Source organism: Zingiber officinale, chromosome 9A (genome assembly GCF_018446385.1).
Source record: "Zingiber officinale cultivar Zhangliang chromosome 9A, Zo_v1.1, whole genome shotgun sequence".
Taxonomy (NCBI): Eukaryota; Viridiplantae; Streptophyta; class Magnoliopsida; order Zingiberales; family Zingiberaceae; genus Zingiber; species Zingiber officinale.
The window spans coordinates 112,154,410-112,172,883 of record NC_056002.1 but is presented as its reverse complement, the minus strand read 5'-3'; the positions used below and the strand labels follow the sequence as shown (position 1 = coordinate 112,172,883).

The following is an 18,474-nucleotide window of genomic DNA, read 5'->3' as shown; positions in this document are numbered from 1 at the left end:
GACACGCGTTGGGTTTCTTTATGTTGGTTTTTAATGGTAGGGAAGGCGGAAGATGGCCGATCACATCAGTTTGTTCTCCCATGGCCGGGTCAAATTTGACGGTCGATTACTCGCACCAATTGGAGGAGCCATTAAATCTGATATGGTGGGATTTAATCCCTCTTCTCTATTAAAAATTGTCCCCGATAAATCTTTAATACTTTTCAGTATGCTGATTGTTTACTCCCCCCTTGTCTACGCTCCATTAACTTTTTAGATATAATAAACAATTTCCAGGTCTACTGTCTGATTGTATATGCTGCGGTTCATTGGATGTGCATTTCATTGCAATTGCCATGCAAGTGTGACTTTTTTCTTCGCTTTCTGCATCAGGATGAAGGAAGCAGCCACGCACTGAGTTATTTATGGAATGCGATTGATGGGATGTAAATGAGACGGTTAGATTCTCGATTTCTTCTGTCTTCTGGCCCCTGAAAATTTAATGGATAATTAATGGTCAAGTCTGCGCAGTCACAGCCGCCTTTTGATTTTTGGTTCACCTTGTTTAATTTGCATGTCATCATCGTCGCCACCTTCACCACGAGCTCCACCACCTCCGCTTGCGCTGAGTCGATCGATATAATTCATTTATTTAATGATGCGCCAGTCATGTGCGATCAACTTGTGCGATAGCCGCGTCTATATATACGCGCTTCCCTCGATCTCTAATGGCTCAGCCACTCATCGGAGAGGAGAGCAGGGGACTGGAGTGTTTTTTTTTTATTGTTTTGTTTTTGCAGCGATTGGTTTCCGTTTGATCGGCGGATCGCAGGGGATGGTGAGCATTGCGGTGAGGGTGTACGATCCGGAGAAGGACCTGTCGGCGACGGAGGCCGTCGACCGGCTGTGCGACGGAGGCGCCACCGGTCAGGTCTCGCTCTGCATGGACCTGCTCGGCGACCCTGCCTCGCGCGTCCGCCACTCCCCCGCCTACAGAATGCTGGTATATCTGCTTAATTTTGGTAATTTTTAATTATTATTATTATTATTTTTTCAATGCGATGATAGTGATGGAGTAATTATTGGTGGTTTTGAATGAATTGTGATTAAGGTTGCGGAAACGAGTGGGCCAGTGAAGGAAATCGTGGGCGTCGTCCGTGGCAGCGTCAAGGTGGTCTCCTGCGGCCGGAAGATGGCTCGGCAGGGAGGCATGTTGAAGAAAGGCCATGCTCCGGCGGAGGCGAGTCCCATATACACCAAGGTCGGCTACATCCTCGGCCTTCGAGTCCTTCCTTCTCACAGGTAATTTGCTTATTGGTTGCGGATTTGGCTGATTGCTTCGATTTTAATGAATGAATGAATTAATTAATTAATGCGTTTGAAAATTGAATAGGAGAATGGGAATCGCATTGAAGCTGGTGGAGCAAATGGAGGAGTGGTTTTGGAAGAAGGGTGCGGAGTACGCGTACATGGCGACCACTAAGGGCAACAAGGCCTCTCTGGGTCTCTTCACCGACCGGTGCGGCTATTCCAAGTTCCGGACGCCGTCCATCCTCGTCCACCCGGTCTTCGCGCACCGCCTCCCCGTCCCGCTCTCGATCACCGTCCACAGAATCCATGCTTCGGACGCGGAGCTCATCTACCGCCGCCGGTTCGCGGCCACTGAGTTCTTTCCGCGCGACATCGACGCCGTCCTCGCGAACCCCCTATCCCTCGCCACGCTCGTCGCCGTGCCCTCCGGCTGCGCCGCGGCGGAGCGGTGGCCCGGCGCGGAGGCCTTCCTGGCAGCGCCGCCGGAGTCGTGGGCCCTGGCCAGCGTCTGGGACTGCGGCGGCGTGTTTCAGCTCGAGGTGCGCGGGGCGTCGCGGTTGCGGCGAGCTGCCGCGGCGGCGACGCGGATGGCGGACAGGGTCATGCCGTGGCTACGGATCCCCTCGGTGCCGGACCTCTTCCGCCCGTTCGGGGCCTGGTTTCTCTACGGGATCGGAGGCGAAGGACCGGCCGCCTCGGTGATGACCGCGGCGGTGTGGAGAGAGGCGCACAACCGCGCGCGGGGGGCAGCGGCAGTGGTGGCCACTGAAGTCGCAGAGATGGAGCCGCTCCGGCAGGGGATACCGAGGTGGCGGCGGCTGTCGGGGGCGGAGGATGTGTGGTGTATCAAGCGGTTGACGGAGGAATACAATTACAGCGCCGTCGGCGATTGGACCAAGTCGGCAGCGGGGTCCTCCATATTTGTCGACCCAAGGGAATTATAAAACACCAACAACATACGCTTATAATCACTTTTGTTTTTTCCTCACATATAATTTTTTATAAAGATTGTAATTTTCACTCCCTTTCTTTCTGTTTCTCTTCTATGTATATATTTATACATAAAAGTATATCTCATATCTGATAAAAAAAACACAACTGTTTTTATTTTAATTTCCCTCTAAAGAATAGTCCAATATCTATTTTTCTATCAAAGTCGTGATTGTTGTCCCTGGCTAGCTAGCTGCATCCTCCATGGACATGGACCCATCTAAGGATAATGTTTAATTAACTTTGAGACGGGGAAAAGACTGTAGAAGGTCGAAATGTCCTACTCTTCGAAAAGCTTCAAAACAATTCTCACAATCTTTGGATTCTAATGATCATCAGTTAAAATATGGCTGGCCCCACACTAGACACACTTGTCGACTGGTCAAAATCTCACAATATCAGGGGAAAACAATAATGCCTTGGAAAAACAAAGAAGCCTTTTTCATTATTGCCCTACTAATCTACTGTTCTCTGCTAAAACACTCAATAATAATCAAGATGATACACTTCAGAAAATCTATGAATACTTAATGAGCTATAGTAGCTATGAGTTACTTGTAATGAAATGAAGGCCACGTCCCATTGTTGAATAACCTGGCAAACTTAATTCAAGACAAGTATAGTACAAGAATTATTGCTCATGATCTTGACTTTGTAGCCTAGGCATCTTCCTCCAATAATGTCCACATTGAAACCCGAGTAATTAATCAATTTCCTTTTAACAGTGGTGGTGTGGCGTCGGCACTTGGCCAAGAGATGATCCACGCACTGTTCATAATCCATTTGTTTCCTTGGAGAGAACGGGACCCAAGTCCTTTCGATGACTTGCGGTTGAAGGACAAATGTTTCTTATTATGTTTTTGGTGGAAGGGGTGTGGAAGACAACAAGGAAAGTGACTTGTTACTTCGCAATGGTCAAAAAGCTGAGCACCGTGCGCGCCGTGCCGTGCCATGCCAAGGGAGAAGTGAGCACTCGAGTCAAAAGTGCATGAACTTTTGCAGCCCACCAATAATTGAGATACCGTTAATTATTGCAGTTGACTCGCGCGAGTTTTGCTGCACCTAAACACCGCGTTTTATTGCCACGACTCTTCTCTAGTCTCGCATTACTGGAGTCCATCGAGCGAGCATTTCAAAAAAAAAAAAAAAAATCTTGAATTAGATCATCTTGATGACTAATTACGTTAAAGGTTTGTTTCTAGAAATTTTGTTTTTTCATAATACTTATGGATTCCTAAGAACAGAAACACCTCTGTTCCGACAGATGAGCCATTGGTAAATTACCTAGGATTGATGAAGTTGCCGAACTTCAGAGGAGGACAGGGTGGAGAAAGTCGAATCAGCAGAAGCGTTTATCAGACCTGAGAGGGAAAAAGAGAGTTAGAATAGAGATAAGGGTGCCTCAGCTCAGCTACTCTGACGTTCAAGTTAATTTCCGATCGAAGAGAGAGAAGAAGAAGAGTAGATGCGTATAATCGTGAATGCACACATCTTATCCTGCGGGAGCAGACTTCTTTAATAACACTACTGAGAAGGATTTGTATCTTCTTCATTAATTAAATATCATGTCTAAAAATGTCTCATCTCCATTCATTCACAGTATCTGTATAATCATACTGTTCCATGTATTCTGACAACCCACATGTCATCCCACTTGTTGTACCACTTATGGAACCAGCCCACGAGACATGAGATCAATTGGATCGAAGGGCCTAGCCCGTTAAAGGGAGAGTCATATCGGGAAGACTGAGGAATGAGCTAAATTAGAAGTGTTAGGGGAGCTAAGTAACTAAGGTCAATCGGGCAGATTGAACTAAAGGAGTCGGGATAGACTAAGACCATCTCCAATCCATATCACCAAATTTGGTGCAATTTTCACACCAAAATGGTGCTATTTCAACACCAAACAATATTTCAACTCCAACCCATCATCACCATATCACACCAAAAAAGAATATTCTTTAGAATATTCTATAATTCTTATTAATTTTTTTATATGATAATTATTATATTTAAAATTAATACTTCTTAATATTTAATATTTTGGACAATTTCATAATTATTTTAACGGAATGGGGAGTGATCTTCCTAAATATTAGTATTATAATATTATTAAAATAATTTTAAGTTTTTGTGTGCTTTATTAGTATTGTTTGTACCATGTACTTGTTTGTTAAGCTTAGTTAATTATGTTTTTAAGTTTGTATTAGTAATATTTTAATTTAATGTCATTACTATCTTTATTTTGTATGTCAATGTAATGGGTAATGTATTGTATATTTATGCATATAAAATTTTTTAATATTTTATTGTATTATGTTTATGAAATTAGTGATAATTTATAAATGTAATTATAATTAAAATATATTAAATAAAATTAAAATAATAATTTTAATAAATTAAATATTTACAAAAATACATAATAAAATTTATATATTCTATTAAATGCACTTAATTTAAATTTATAATAAATAATAATTACATTTAATTATACTATCAATAAAGATAAAGAAAATAATAATTATTAATTAATTATATTTGATTTTATAATAATATAATAAAAATAAAAATAAAAATAAAAAATCTCTCCATCACCATATTTGGGATGGGTTTTGGTGTATGGGTTGGAGCAATTTGGTGTTTTGATGATGGATTGGAGATGCCCTAAGGAATGGTAGAGTGAAATTTGAAAGTCATTTTTAATGTCTATTCATCTTTGGTACAGACATATCGACAGGGATGAACGGAGCTGAGCAAGGCATAGCCGAAGAGACCTAAGCAGGGTGCAGGGTCGGTAGAGCCGAATGGAATTGAGTAGAGTGTCAGGTTCATAGGGCCGAATGAAGCTGAGCAGGATGTCAGATCGGCAGGGTCAAATGGAACTGAGCTGGTTGACCCATTTGAATTTTACCCTCTAGCAAGACTATAGACTTTCGTAGTACGTATGAATGTTTTTCATACTCCCCATATCAACCTACTTTGACTTCTCCACACTAATACCACATGTATCAAGATCCAAACCTAAGGACCCAACCTCCTAAGTTGGTCCAAGTTGAGTCATTGCGAACTGAGTGAGTCTGGGCTGAGTGATCATGAGCTTTTGTATTCCTAAACTCTTGACAATTGCCCATATGATCTCTCCTAGGCGTGACCTTTCATCCCGCCTACTCCATACCTAATATTTTTTTTAATCATTTCAAGTCATACTTAAATATGATTTCTGACAGTTACTTATCCTGACCTTCATCTAAACACATGGTAACTATGTAGCTTTCAGGCTTATTTGAAAGAGGCAGGCAAATCTTTGTAAGATTGCGATGAATATAGAGAAAGAGTTGAGTTAATTAACTGGCACCAGAGACTCATCTGCTTATGCTTTAATTATCATGTTCAATTACATGTCGCAATGAATGCAGATTCTATATCCATGAATTATTTTTCGAAACTGGAGGGATTTAAACATATGGAATTAGATAGCCAATCACTCTAATTAAGAATCATGACACCCAATGAAAGAAAAAAAAAATTGTTAGGTATGACAAAAGATAGCATACACTACTGATCCTCCTAATCTCTTCTAAACAGTGGTGAAGTCATGGCACTGCTCTTCTGCCCTCGTTACTTTACTGGCCAGCAAGACCAAACCAAATACTTTGGCCTGATCGCAATGCCAAATCTTGCTGTGATCGGCCTCAAGGTAATTGTGATGGCTACTACTGTTCCAGCCCTGTGAAAACTTTAGCACTGAAGGAGAGGCAACCTCAAACCTATGCTGCTGCTGCTGCTGCTGCTGCATGCTAGCTCTTCATTTCAATGGATTCATGGCCAAACAATGGATGTTGCAAACAAGAAATCCCGTGCTCATGTGAGGATATACTAGCTAGTTACAAATCCCTCTGCTTACTTCATCACATTATATATCATCCACATGCATAGTTCAAGAAGGATGAAGGAAGTGCCTGTCATTCCATTGCAGTTCAAGGCTCAACTGATGACTCAGATGGTTCTCTGAAGCTGAAAGGAGAAGCGGCTATGAATTCTATATCTAAAGGGAAGAAGAATGCAGATTGATCATGTCTGAAATTGGTAGAGATTGCGCACTAGATACATGATGCTGCTGTTGATCGTGAGAGGACTTTGAGCAGGAAAAATAGATGACACTGATCACTCCTTTCTGCACACACTAGAGAGAGCAAACAAAACGTTAGAGCAAGCACCAGGAGGGTCTTAGGCACGGGGTACTCCGACGCTCAAATCAAAACAGTAGCCGAATGGAGGAGAAGATGAACAGTAGATGTGTGTGCACGCGTGTAGTAAGATGTAAAAACATTGTCATGTACCTAGCCAACTGAGATAATCCCCTTTTTATACGGACCCTCGTAACTTCCATAATAATAAGGTGTCAGAGAATGTTGGATGTCAGAAAATGTCGAATAATGAAGGATGTACGACTTGAAGGATCGAAATATACGATAGGGGGGATAAATATCGTATATTAAAACTTTTTTCTTTTCGTATCCAATTGTAGAACAAATATCAAAGTGGCAACGGAAAACAATACAAAAACTCAAGTAGTTACTTGGTTCGGAGCCTACGTCAACTCCTACTTCAAGACCCGCAAGCCTTGATCGCTTTGTTAGACAAATCACTATAATTCTTCTTTCCGAAATCTCCGGAAAGAAGCAATTTATACAATGACAGATATAAGATAGTAACAACCTACTATCTTACTTGAAATGAAGTACAATGCAAGCTAAATAAAACTATACCAAATGAATAAGAAGTGATGAAGATTGTCGACACTTTATCGGAGCAGTAGCTTACTTAAAGATGTGTTGCAAAGAAGTAGTACGAACAGTGACTTTGCACAGAGGTGAACAGAAAACTTGATTCCTGCCTTGGACCTCGAGCTCCCCTTTTAGAAGCGTAGTTCGGTTGACTGAAAAGACATTCAGTCGATTGATCCTTTTGGTGGACTGATCCCTCTATCGGTCAATAGAACCATCAACTTTCCTTCTTCGTCCAAATCCGATCACTGCCTCATTAATAGCATTTATTGTTCGGTCAATCAATCACCTTATTCGATAGACTGAATAGTGTAGTTTTCCTATTCGTCGAGATACGCCATTAAGTCTTCATTAATGCACTAATCTTCCAGTCAACCGATCCCTGTGTTCGGTTGACTGATTAGCATGTCTTCCAAATTTGCTTCGGCTTGATCTAATCTCTATTCTATATTAATCTTGTTCGGTCGAACGATCTATGGGTTTGATCGACCAATCGGACCTATTCTTGCAAAACAAAGTTAAACAATTTATGTCCCTGGAAAACAAAGGTTAGCACAGTTATATAATGTATAAGTAGTAATTGACAGTAACACTGTCTTGATCTCAATTTGAAAACCTTCGCGGTTTCTTCAATTGGATCAGCGACCTAGAGTTTGTTCCTTTCCAGAATACAACTTCATTGTCGCTCCTCTTCAGTTGCTTACCTCAACCTACTTGTCAAACATTGGTCCTCCAGACCTGTTTGGACTTTGCCACTTAGCATCAGATCAGCTCACCAGGGCTTTCTCTTGATCTTCGACCCTCTAGACCTATCGAGTTTCCCTATCGAGTGTTGGGTCCTCTTGACCCACTTGGGCTTCCTGCCTAACTTCCATGATCTGTTAAGACTTTCTCGATTGAGTAAACATCCTACACACTCAGTCAACTTGTTAGATCACAACATGACTTAACTTTTGATAACATCAAAATTTAGGTTCGATTCTGGTACTCCTTGCACTAACAATCTCCTCCTTTTTAATGTTTGTCAACCAAGGTTCATAATTAAGTTGATAACACATACAAATATAAGTAAACAAGTATTTTATTTTTAACTTTACTCTGCCCCTTAGTTTAATAACTTCCTCTGAATTCGCTATCTCTCTGTCACGCCCTGAGGAGTCCCTATCGAGGAAATTTCAGCAGCATCTCCCCTGTACCGATGACAATATGAAACGTTACTACAAAGCCCTCAGGGCCACACAAACCTCGGTCAATATGGCCGGAACAATAACAATAAAAAAAACTAACAATTCATCAGTTTATATTAACTCAGCCTCTGGCTGACACAACCACGCAGTTTATTTAAATAAAACCTACTCCACTATTACGACAGAAAACTTAAACCCACAACAAAAAATCCAACACAGCGGAAAACAAAAACAGTAGATTAAAAGTCAATAAAAATCCATGAGTACAATTATACATCACAAATATATAAAAATATAACAAGAAAACCACAAGTCCAAAGGTAGAAAATCATCGCGACTCAGGGTGGGGACTAGCGACTGGAAACTCCTGACAGCTTCAACCTGAAATGGTATAAATCAACGGGGTGAGTCCAACACTCAGCGGATACCAAGCTGACATGCATAGCAAGAAATAACGAATAGTAACAATTATGCGTACAGTCTCCTGCAATAATAATGGAAAATGCAAACTAAAAGAAATGAGAGAAGTTGTACTCACCAGGACCTCCTATCAGGATAATAAAGTCGTCAGACCGAAAATATCATATCTCCTGTATGCATGTCAATCATATGCATCGACCAAATATGCAGCAAACAAAGTGCAGCAAACACAAGCAATAAATGTAATCATGCATATGATGCAAATAACATATCCTGATCACCCCTAACACCAGTCAGCCATCTCACACACGATGGTGAGACCAAGTGGATAGGGTTGTGATAATTGTGCACTCTGCCATCACTACTCCTAATGAGTGATCGAATGGACAGGATGTTGTCGGAGTACACCTATCCTCCTACCTCAAATCATAAGTGGGGGAGTTCAATGCTTTCATCTCCCTGAGACAGTCTAGAGGAGGGACCCCTATTGTACTACCACGCTGCATCACACTACCCATGAGTGGACCAGCGGAGCACTGACAGAGCAAACTACCACACACCCTGCCTGATATAATACTAACTCATAAGTGGTTGTGTGTGTAGATCCATGTAACTGGCGATGAGCTTAACAATAATGGAGTTGTCAATCGCTCAACATGCAATCATGCGAGATGGTGCATGACACTAAGCATGAAAATCCTGATCATATCTACCTCCATAAAACATGTACCAAAAATGGTTCAAATAAGAAGATTTAGGTACACGTATCAGATATGGTAAATGTCTAGTCCGGTATATCATAAGGCATGATATGTCACTACCTCAATGAGCATAAATAATCAATAGGGTAATGGATGCAAAACAGGTAATAAATAAGCATGCTGAATAAATCAAGCAATGACATACCGATGTAGATATAACATAATTATTACTACTCATTAAAATCCACTATGCATATCAAATGACAATATTTAAAAGATAAGTCAAGGTACTCGCCTCACAATAGCGCGTGCCAAAAGAAATCCCATGTAAGGATGTCCGCCTTAAATCAAAGCCCTGTATCACAATGTTTAGTTTAGCTAATTCTATCATGCATCAATTAGCTAAACTAAATCCTAATCTAATTAAGAAATTCCAAATTAGATCCACCTAATCAATTTCTATAATTAATTATCCATCATTTTAACCATAATTATCACGAAACAGCAACTAGAACCTATCATCCCTAAACTTTCTAACTTTCATTCCAGAGGTAAGCTACAACAGAGATTAAATTCTCTACACCTTACCTCAACTCCAGCCACTATTGTCGACTCACGGTTAGAAATCGCAGTTGCTGAGAGTACTAGCCGGAAGCACTTGTTGTCGTTCCAAACCAAATAACCAAAGTTAACATCGAATATAGATCGGCAATCCGGAAGTACACCCAGTAAACTAATTACCTCAAATCTGACCGTCGAAAACCCTAGGTCAGTGTTGTCGAAGAGAGCTTACGCGACTGAATTATGCAGAGGGAGGAGATATGTAGGTGAACACGAGCCTTAGGCCGAATCTCCACTGCTCGTGCGACGATCTACAAGGATCGGTAGGAAAGAGGCGTCGGAGAGGGGTGTCGGTGGATATGGATCCAATCTAGGGCATGGCGGGGCACGCCAGAGAGATCTGGTGGTCAGCGCTGCTTTGTTCGACGGCGGCGGATAGGGCACAGCATTGGGCGGTGGTTGTCGGGCAACGCGGCATTTGGGCGGTGTCTAGCGGCAACGCGACTGGCTTCCGTGGATGACACCGGCGAGATCGCAAGGGAGAAGTGCCAGCTAGATCGGGTAGAAGGAAGAAGAGAATTGGCGCGAGAGGGAGGGAAAGACGAAGAGAAGATGAACAAGAGGAAGGGGAAAGGGGCGGTAGGGGTTCGACGATGGGAGAAGAAAAAGAAAAAATAAAAATACAATTTTTTTCTCGTTTTAATGGGTAGCTTAAACAGGCTTTCCCGTGGCCCAATAATTACCCCCCTTAAACTCGTCATATGAGCTTCTAAAAATTCTTGAAAATTCCCTTAAGGTTATATTTAGGTACCGTATTTTACATTCTCCCTCACTAATAAAATTCTAATCCCCAAATTTTTGTTATTTACCATCAGCAAGTACTAGCTATAGCTTAACAGTATAAATGCTGAACGGAAATTAACTCACATACCTCAAGTGAAAAGATGGGGGTATCGAGCTCGGATCGTATCCTTGAGCTCCCAAGTAGCCTCCTCGTCAGAATGATACTATCATCTGACTTTAACCAGCCGAATTGTCTTGTTCCGCAGCTGATGCTCTTTGTGGTCCAGAATCCATACCGGAATCTCCTTGTAGGTAACGTCAGGCTGAATAGGAACTGATAAATCTGACAAAACATGTGTTGGGTCGGCTACGTATCTCCTCAGTATAGACACATGGAATACATCGTGAACGCCTGCCAAAAATGGTGGTAGTGTCAGACGGTAAGCTACAACTCCAATCCTCTCCAAGATCTGGAATGATCCAATGTATCATGGAGCTAGCTTACCTTGGAGGTCAAATCTCTTCACCCCTTCATGGGTGAGACTCTCAAAACTACATGGTCGCTAGTAGAGAACTCCAGGGGTCTACGTCTTCGATTCGCATAACTCTTCTGGCGGTTCTGCGCCTCTAACATCCTCCGTCTGATAGTGCGGATCAACTTTACCTCCTGGTGAGATCTCTGAGGTCCTAGCAGGTAGGCCTCCCCAACCTCCTTCCAGAGGGTGGGTGTTCGACAAAGTCAACCATACAACGCTTCAAACTGTGTCATCTGGATAGTCGAATGATAGCTGTTGTTATAAGCAAACTCTACCAATGGCAAGTGGTCCTCCCAACTGCCCCTAAAATCCATAATGCAAGACCTCAGCAAATCCTCTAAAGTCTGGATGGTCTGCTCTGACTATCCATCTATCTGCAGATAGAATGTTGTACTGAATCGGAGTTGTGTGCCCAAGGCTTGCTGCAGACTCTACCAGAACTAGGACGTGAACCGTGGGTCTCTATCTGATATAATGCTCACAGGGACACTATGCAATCTAATGATCTCCGGACAATACAGTTCTGTCAATCGATCCAAAGAATCAGTTTTTCGGATCGCTAAAAAGTGTATAGATTTGGTTAATCAGTCAACGACTACCCAAATCGTGTCATGGCCTCGTCGTGTCCTAGGAAATCCCACCACAAAATCCATGGTGATGTGCTCCCATTTCCACTCTGGAATAGGAATCCTCTGAAGTAAACCAGCAAGTCTCTGGTACTTAGCCTTCACCTGCTGATAGACTAGACATCTAGCTACAAACTCTGTGATGTCTTTCTTCATGTCGTTCCACCAATAGGAACGCCTCAAATCTCGATACTGTTGAAACCCCAAGGTTGTTTTGGTGTGATCAATAAGTTAAGTTAGGTCCTGTGTGTTTTAACCTTGTGTCTAAGTGTGCAGGAGCTTAGAAGCACAGGTAGTCGAGTAGAAGACGCAGCTAGCAAGAAGAACGGCACGCGGTGCGTCCGAGAGACGAGTCGCTGTGGAAGAGTACGTCGACGGATGAGAAGGAAGCGTGCGGTGGTTCCGAGGGATGAGAAGCCGGAGCGGAAGACTGCTCGAGGAGCAAAAGACGCAGCTGGCGAGAAGGTCGACACGGGGTGCGATTGAGGGACGAAGACTGCGGATGAGTACGCTGGCGGACGAGAAGGAACCACACAGCAATTCTGAGGGACGAGAAGCCGGAGCGGAAGCCTGCTCGAGAAGACCGGAAGTTGGGTTCGGGTGAGCCCTATTCCGGATGGCAGCGATCACCCAAGCGACCGGAAGACTCGGTCTGAGGTGAACGGAGCCGGAGTAGAAGACCCGGGCTAAAAAAAGTCAACAGAATTGACTTTTCCCCCCGGGGCGCCCAGAACCCTTCCGGGCGCTCAGAGTTGACTTTTTTATAGGATCGAGTTTTGACTCGATCTGAACGTTGGGGGGATAAAATTTATCCAACCCAGGGCGCCCAGAACCCTCAGGGTGACCCGACCAAGGCTATAAATATAGTCTTAGTCCAGAAGCTTTTCAACAATCAGAACTCAAGCAATTCTTTCAACACTTGTACGCTTTCTCTGTAGTTTAGCTTCTGTTATGCGCTTCATTGTTGTAAAAGGCTTCTCCGTCTGAAGGAGATACTAGTGCTACGCTTTCCTTGGATTAACAACCTCCCCGGTTGTAACCAAGTAAATTCTGGTGTGCCTTTTACTTTTCTGATTTACTTTCTGTTTATCTTATTTTGCAAGTGTTAGTTTAAGAGTTCGAGAAGGGTTGGTTTTTGTTTTTATTTTGTCAGGCTATTCAACCCCCCTTCTAGCCGGCCGTCAGCGGTCCTACAAGTGATATCAGAGCCAAGGCGCTTCAAGAGGACTAACTGTCAATCGAAGCAAAGATAATGGTCGGACCAAGCATCTACCCGCCGAAATTCGAAGGGGATTTCACTACCTGGAAAAAGCAAATAAAGGTATTCTTTACAACTGATTTTAAATTAATTTTAATAATGGAATTTGGTTTTGTAGCTCCAGAGGGCAAAGAAAAATATCAATGGACGAAGAAAGAGCAGGTCGACTACGTGGCGAACGACAAAGCAGAGTACCATCTGCTAAGCATTCTCCCACCACAGGAAGTCAATCGGATCGGGAACCACAACTCTGTGAAAGAACTTTGGGAGAAGTTCCTCGAGCTACATGAAGGGACGTCCGAAGCCAAGCTCGCTAGACGAGATCTACTTCGCAATCAGTTCACCAGCCTGCAACTTGGGGAAGACGAGACAGTTGCACATCTGCACTCGAGAATTAAAGAAATCGTCACCAGACTGTCGAATCTCAGAGAAAAGGTAAGTAATCGGGATTCACTAAGGTACGCATTAAATTCTTTTCCGAGAAACTCAAAATGGGCATCACTAGTAGATGTCTTTTACATTTCGAAAGATTTAGAGAAAATAACATTAGAAGAATTATTCTCGACTTTTGAAGTGTACGAATCAAGATGTGCAGGTTTGAAGGAGCTCAAGAACAACGTCGCCCTCAAAGCATCGAGAGACGAACCTGAGTCGGAATCTTCTCTCAACAACGAGGAAATGGTAATAATGGTAAGATGGTTTAAAAAGCTTTGTAAATCTAGAACTACTAACCATCTGTCACGCCCCGAGGGAGTCTCTATCCGAAGAAATTTCGGCAGCACCTCCCCTGTACGGGTGACAATCTGAAGCATTTCTACAAGCATAATATACATCAGTCACAGGCGGCTGGAATATACACACAACCACGCAGTTATATATATATATCATCAGCCCACTCGGCTGGAACAAAATATAAAACACAGCAGAAAAATGATAGAAATCCAAAATACATGACTGCTAGCCGGCTAGGCTTACACCACACAACAACACAATACTCCGGAAACAAAACCGGAACACAAAGTCAAATACACATATACCATATACCACGATAAACATAAACAAAATGCGAAGACTGGTCTTCTAATGTGATGTGGGGACCGGCAGTCAGGATACTCCAAGTGACTCCATAAACAACCTGCTACATGAAAAAAAAATAGTGTCCACGGGGGTGAGTTCAACAACTCAGCGAATACCTAGTTGACATGTATAGTAAACTATAACAAATAGTAATAACTATGGAGTACAGTCTCCTGAACAAAAGAAGGTAATGCATAATAGAAAAAACTAAAAAGTACTGTACTCACCAGGGCCACCTATCAGAATAATCAGGTCGTCAGATCGGAAGTGTCATAAATCCTGTATGCATGTCAAACATATGCATCCATCCAAATGCAGCATATAAGTGCAGCAAACACAAACAGTAAATGCATAAATGCGTATGATACCAATGATGTGTCCTGGTCACCCTTGACGCCAGTCAGTCATCTCACACACAATAGTGAGGCCGAGTGGGTAGGGCTGTGACAACCGTGCACTCTACCATCACTACACCTAATGAGTGAGTGAGTGGACGGGATGCTGTCGGAGTACTCCTGTACTCTGACCCCAAATCATAAATGGGGGAGCTCAATGCTCTCATCTCCCGGTATACAATAACGGGGAGGTATCTCTGCCGACTACCACGCTGAGTCACCTGACCAACGGAGCCAAACAGAGTCCACCGTCTACCGGCTACTACGCTGCTACACTAAATGCCAGCGGAGCCAAACAGAGCGGAACTGTCTGCCGGTTACCACGCTGAGTCACCTGACCAACGGAGCCAAACAGCAGAACCACCACAAACCTGCCTGATATACCACTAATCCATGAGTGGTGGTGTGTGCAGTACATGTAACTGGCGATGTGCTCAACCATAGTGGAGCCGACAATCGCGCAGCATGCAATCATGATGCATGCCACTAAGCATATCAATAAACTGATCAACATAACCATATCCATATATATAAAATGAGTACCGTAATATCGATGGTCAAATACGAAGATCTAAAGTACACAGGTCAGATAGGATATCAAAAACCTAGGTCCTGAACATAACAAGCATGGTATGTCACTACCTCACTAAGCATATATATAATCACATGGGTACTAGCATAAAATGCATAACAGGTGAGCAAACAAGCATGTAAGGAGTATCCGGTAGTGACGTACCGAAACAAGGACGAACATAATTATTACTAAAGGCTATAACCTACTAGACATATCAACAAGACATATCAAAAAGATAAGTCAAGGTACCCGCCTTTATACGTAGATCGTGTCCAGAAGTCCTACGTTGAAACACTCGTCTCGAATCCAAGTCCTGCAATCACATGATATACATATATATATTATTTAGCTAATCACAAAATCAACAACTAGCTAAACCTAGAACCTAATCCAACGTCGATTAGGTCACCCTGTTTAATTCCACATAAATATCCAAACCAAAGTAGATGATAAATCCAAGAAGCAATTTGTACAGGAATGTATCTACTAGAATCCAACAAACATAACCACACTCACCTCAAACAGCCCCCAAAACTTCAACCGAAACCTTACTCAGCCGCAAGAATGCATAGGACAGAAATCTGCCTAGAGGAAGTCCATCAATGAGTTGTTCCTATGCCTCCCACGAGTCCAACATCAGGAAGAACATCACAACGGAAACTAATTAGACCATTATCAATGAATTCTTCACGATTCCAAACAAGCTTACCTAGATTGAACACCCTCTGGTGGTGGCACTCGAACAGAACAAAGAGGAGGAAAAAGGGTAAGGATGCAACCATACTTTCTCGGTTAGAATCTGCTGTTCCGGTGATGCAACATCAATTCCGCAATGTGTCTACTCTGTGGAGGAAGCAAGGCAAGAGAGGAGATCGGCTAAAGATGGAATCAGGGAAGACTTGTCCGGCAATGGGTTGATCGCGAGCGAAGATCGATGGTAGGGCTTGGCTCCCCCTTCCTTGCCGAAGATCTTCCTGTGCAGGCGACAACCTTGAGAGGAAGATGACCCAATAACCTCCGGTGATCAGCGGAGAAGAAAGCAGGATCAGTGACTGCACAACACCTATGCGATCGGACGATGTCCGCCGGCAGCACGACATCAAGCAGCGTCGACTGTGGGGATGGATCGAGGAAGATGGAAGTCGTGTGAGCCTCGGCGTCAACAAATTTAGGGCACATAATGAATCGCGATGAAAGGGAAAACTCCACACCTCGAGAGGAAGGAGAGGGAGTGGAGACTCGGTCAGATTGTGAACCCAATCTAGGGCTCAGGAAATCGGCCAAATCAGGCGGCGATGACTCGGCCGGCAGTGGCTCGTGCTCGCCGACGCTTGTGCAGGGACGAAGGAGAAGGGAAAGAAGCTTCGGTGCCACCCGGAGATGAAGAGAAGTGATCGGCGCCGGTTGGGGAAGCAGTTAGGGCAGGGAGTCAGCAGGGGGAAGAAGACTCGGGCGCGAGTTAGGGGAAGGAACGAAGAAGATTAGAAAATAAAAGAAAAAGAAAAGTAATTACTAAAAATAAACATTTCCTCGCTTAAAGAGATAGCCTAAACAGGCTTTTCCGGGCCCCATTTTTTTTTATCTCCGTAAACACATCCATACGGTCTCCGAAAAATTCCCGAAAAATTTCCAAAAATTCCGAAAAATTCTCTTATTATTATCTGCCCTTTTCGGTATTTTACATTCTCCCCCACTAATAAAAATTTGGTCCCCAAATTTCGTTATCTACCATCAGCAAATACTAATAACTGGTAAGGAGTATAAATGCTGAACGGTAAATTAAATCACATATCTCAAGTGAAAAGATGGGGGTATCGAGCTTGGATAGTATCCTCAAGCTCTCAAGTATCCTCGTCCGTATGATGCTGCCATCCGACTTTAACCAGCCGGATTGTCTTATTCCGCAACTGACGCTCTTTCCGGTCCTAAAATCCGTACCGGAATCTCCTCATAAGTGACATCAGGCTGAACTGGAACTGAGATATCAGTCAGCGCATGTGTCGGGTCGGGTATGTATCTCCTCAGCATAGATATATGGAATACATCGTGCATGCCTGACAGAGATGGTGGTAGTGTCAGTCGGTAAGCTACCGCTCCGATCCTCTCCAAGATTTCGAAAGGACCAATGTACCGCGGAGCTAGCTTACCTCTGAGGCCAAATCTCTTCACCCCTTTCGTGGGTGAAACTCGTAAAAATACATGGTCACCAACAGGAAACTCTAGTGGTCTGCGTCTCTGATCAGCATAACTCTTCTGGCGGTCCTGCGCCTCTGACATCCTTCGTCTGATAGTACGGACCAACTCCTGCATCCTGCTGAGCTCTATGAGGTCCCAACATCTGGGCCTCTCCAACGTCATCCCAGAGGACGGGTGTCCGACAAGGCCTACCATACAACGCTTCAAACGGTGCCATCTGGATAGCCGAATGAAAACTGTTGTTGTAAGCAAACTCTACCAACGGCAGATGGTCCTCCCAACTGCCTCCGAAATCCATAACACGTGACCTCAGCAAATCCTCTAGAGTCTGTATGGTCCGCTCTAACTGTCCATCTGTCTGCGGATGGAAAGCTGTACTAAAATAGAACTGAATGCCCAAGGCCTACTGCAGACTCTGCTAGAATCGAGACGTAAACCGAGGGTCTCTATCCGAAATGATAGTCAAAGGGATACCATATAATATGATGATCTCCCGGTAATACAGATCTGTCAATCGATCCAGGGAATCCGACTTCCGAATCGCCAAGAAGTGCGCCGATTTGGTTAATCAATCAACGATTTCCCCAAATCATGTCATAGCCTCATCGTCTCCTCGGCAAACTCACCACAAAATCCATGGTAATATGTTCCATTCCCACTCAGGAATAGGAATCTGCTGAAATAATCCGGCAGGTATCTAGTGCTCTGCCTTCACCTGCTAATAGACAAGACATCTAGCTACAAAATCCACGATGTCTTCCTTCATGTCGTTCCACCAATAGAAACACCTCAAATCTTGGTATACACGGGTACCGCCTGGGTGGACAGTAAATCATGAGCGATGAGCCTCCGGAAGTAACTCCTATAAGACCGGATGAGACTGAAGTACGCATAATCTGCCTCGGAAGTGTATAACACCCTCCTCGTCTCGTGTGAACTCGGTCTGCTACCCGGAAGCTATCTGGCTGCAAATAAACTGCAAATACTGATCAGCAGCCTAGGGCTCTCGGATCCTCGTCCTGATCGACGACTGAGAAACCATGGTAACCAGAGTACCCTGCTCTGTCTGTCCTTATCCCTCAAGGCCCAACTC

The 18,474-nt window shown here is 43.5% G+C and overlaps 1 protein-coding gene across 2 annotated transcripts; it reads left to right on the top strand.

Moving 5' to 3' along the window:
* The first annotated feature begins 523 nt into the window (after positions 1-523).
* On the top strand, positions 524-2,403 carry LOC122018609 (probable N-acetyltransferase HLS1-like). Of its 2 annotated transcripts, none has more exons than XM_042575972.1 (3): positions 524-982; positions 1,091-1,281; positions 1,373-2,403. In XM_042575972.1, the coding sequence occupies exons 1-3, from the start codon at positions 635-637 to the stop codon at positions 2,232-2,234; spliced, it is 1,401 nt and encodes a 466-aa protein (XP_042431906.1). In that variant the 5' UTR covers positions 524-634; the 3' UTR covers positions 2,235-2,403. The 2 variants fall into 2 exon arrangements, with proteins under 2 accessions (XP_042431906.1, XP_042431907.1); XM_042575973.1 differs by having other exon boundaries at positions 835-1,001.
* Positions 2,404-18,474: the final 16,071 nt, after the last annotated feature.

Coding starts and splice junctions, on each gene's coding strand:
- LOC122018609 (XM_042575972.1), top strand. CDS start 635: ATGATGCGCCAGTCATGTGCGATCAACTTGTGCGATAGCCGCGTCTAT. Junction 983..1,090: donor CCCCCGCCTACAGAATGCTG/GTATATCTGCTT, acceptor ATTGTGATTAAG/GTTGCGGAAACGAGTGGGCC. Junction 1,282..1,372: donor CGAGTCCTTCCTTCTCACAG/GTAATTTGCTTA, acceptor AAAATTGAATAG/GAGAATGGGAATCGCATTGA.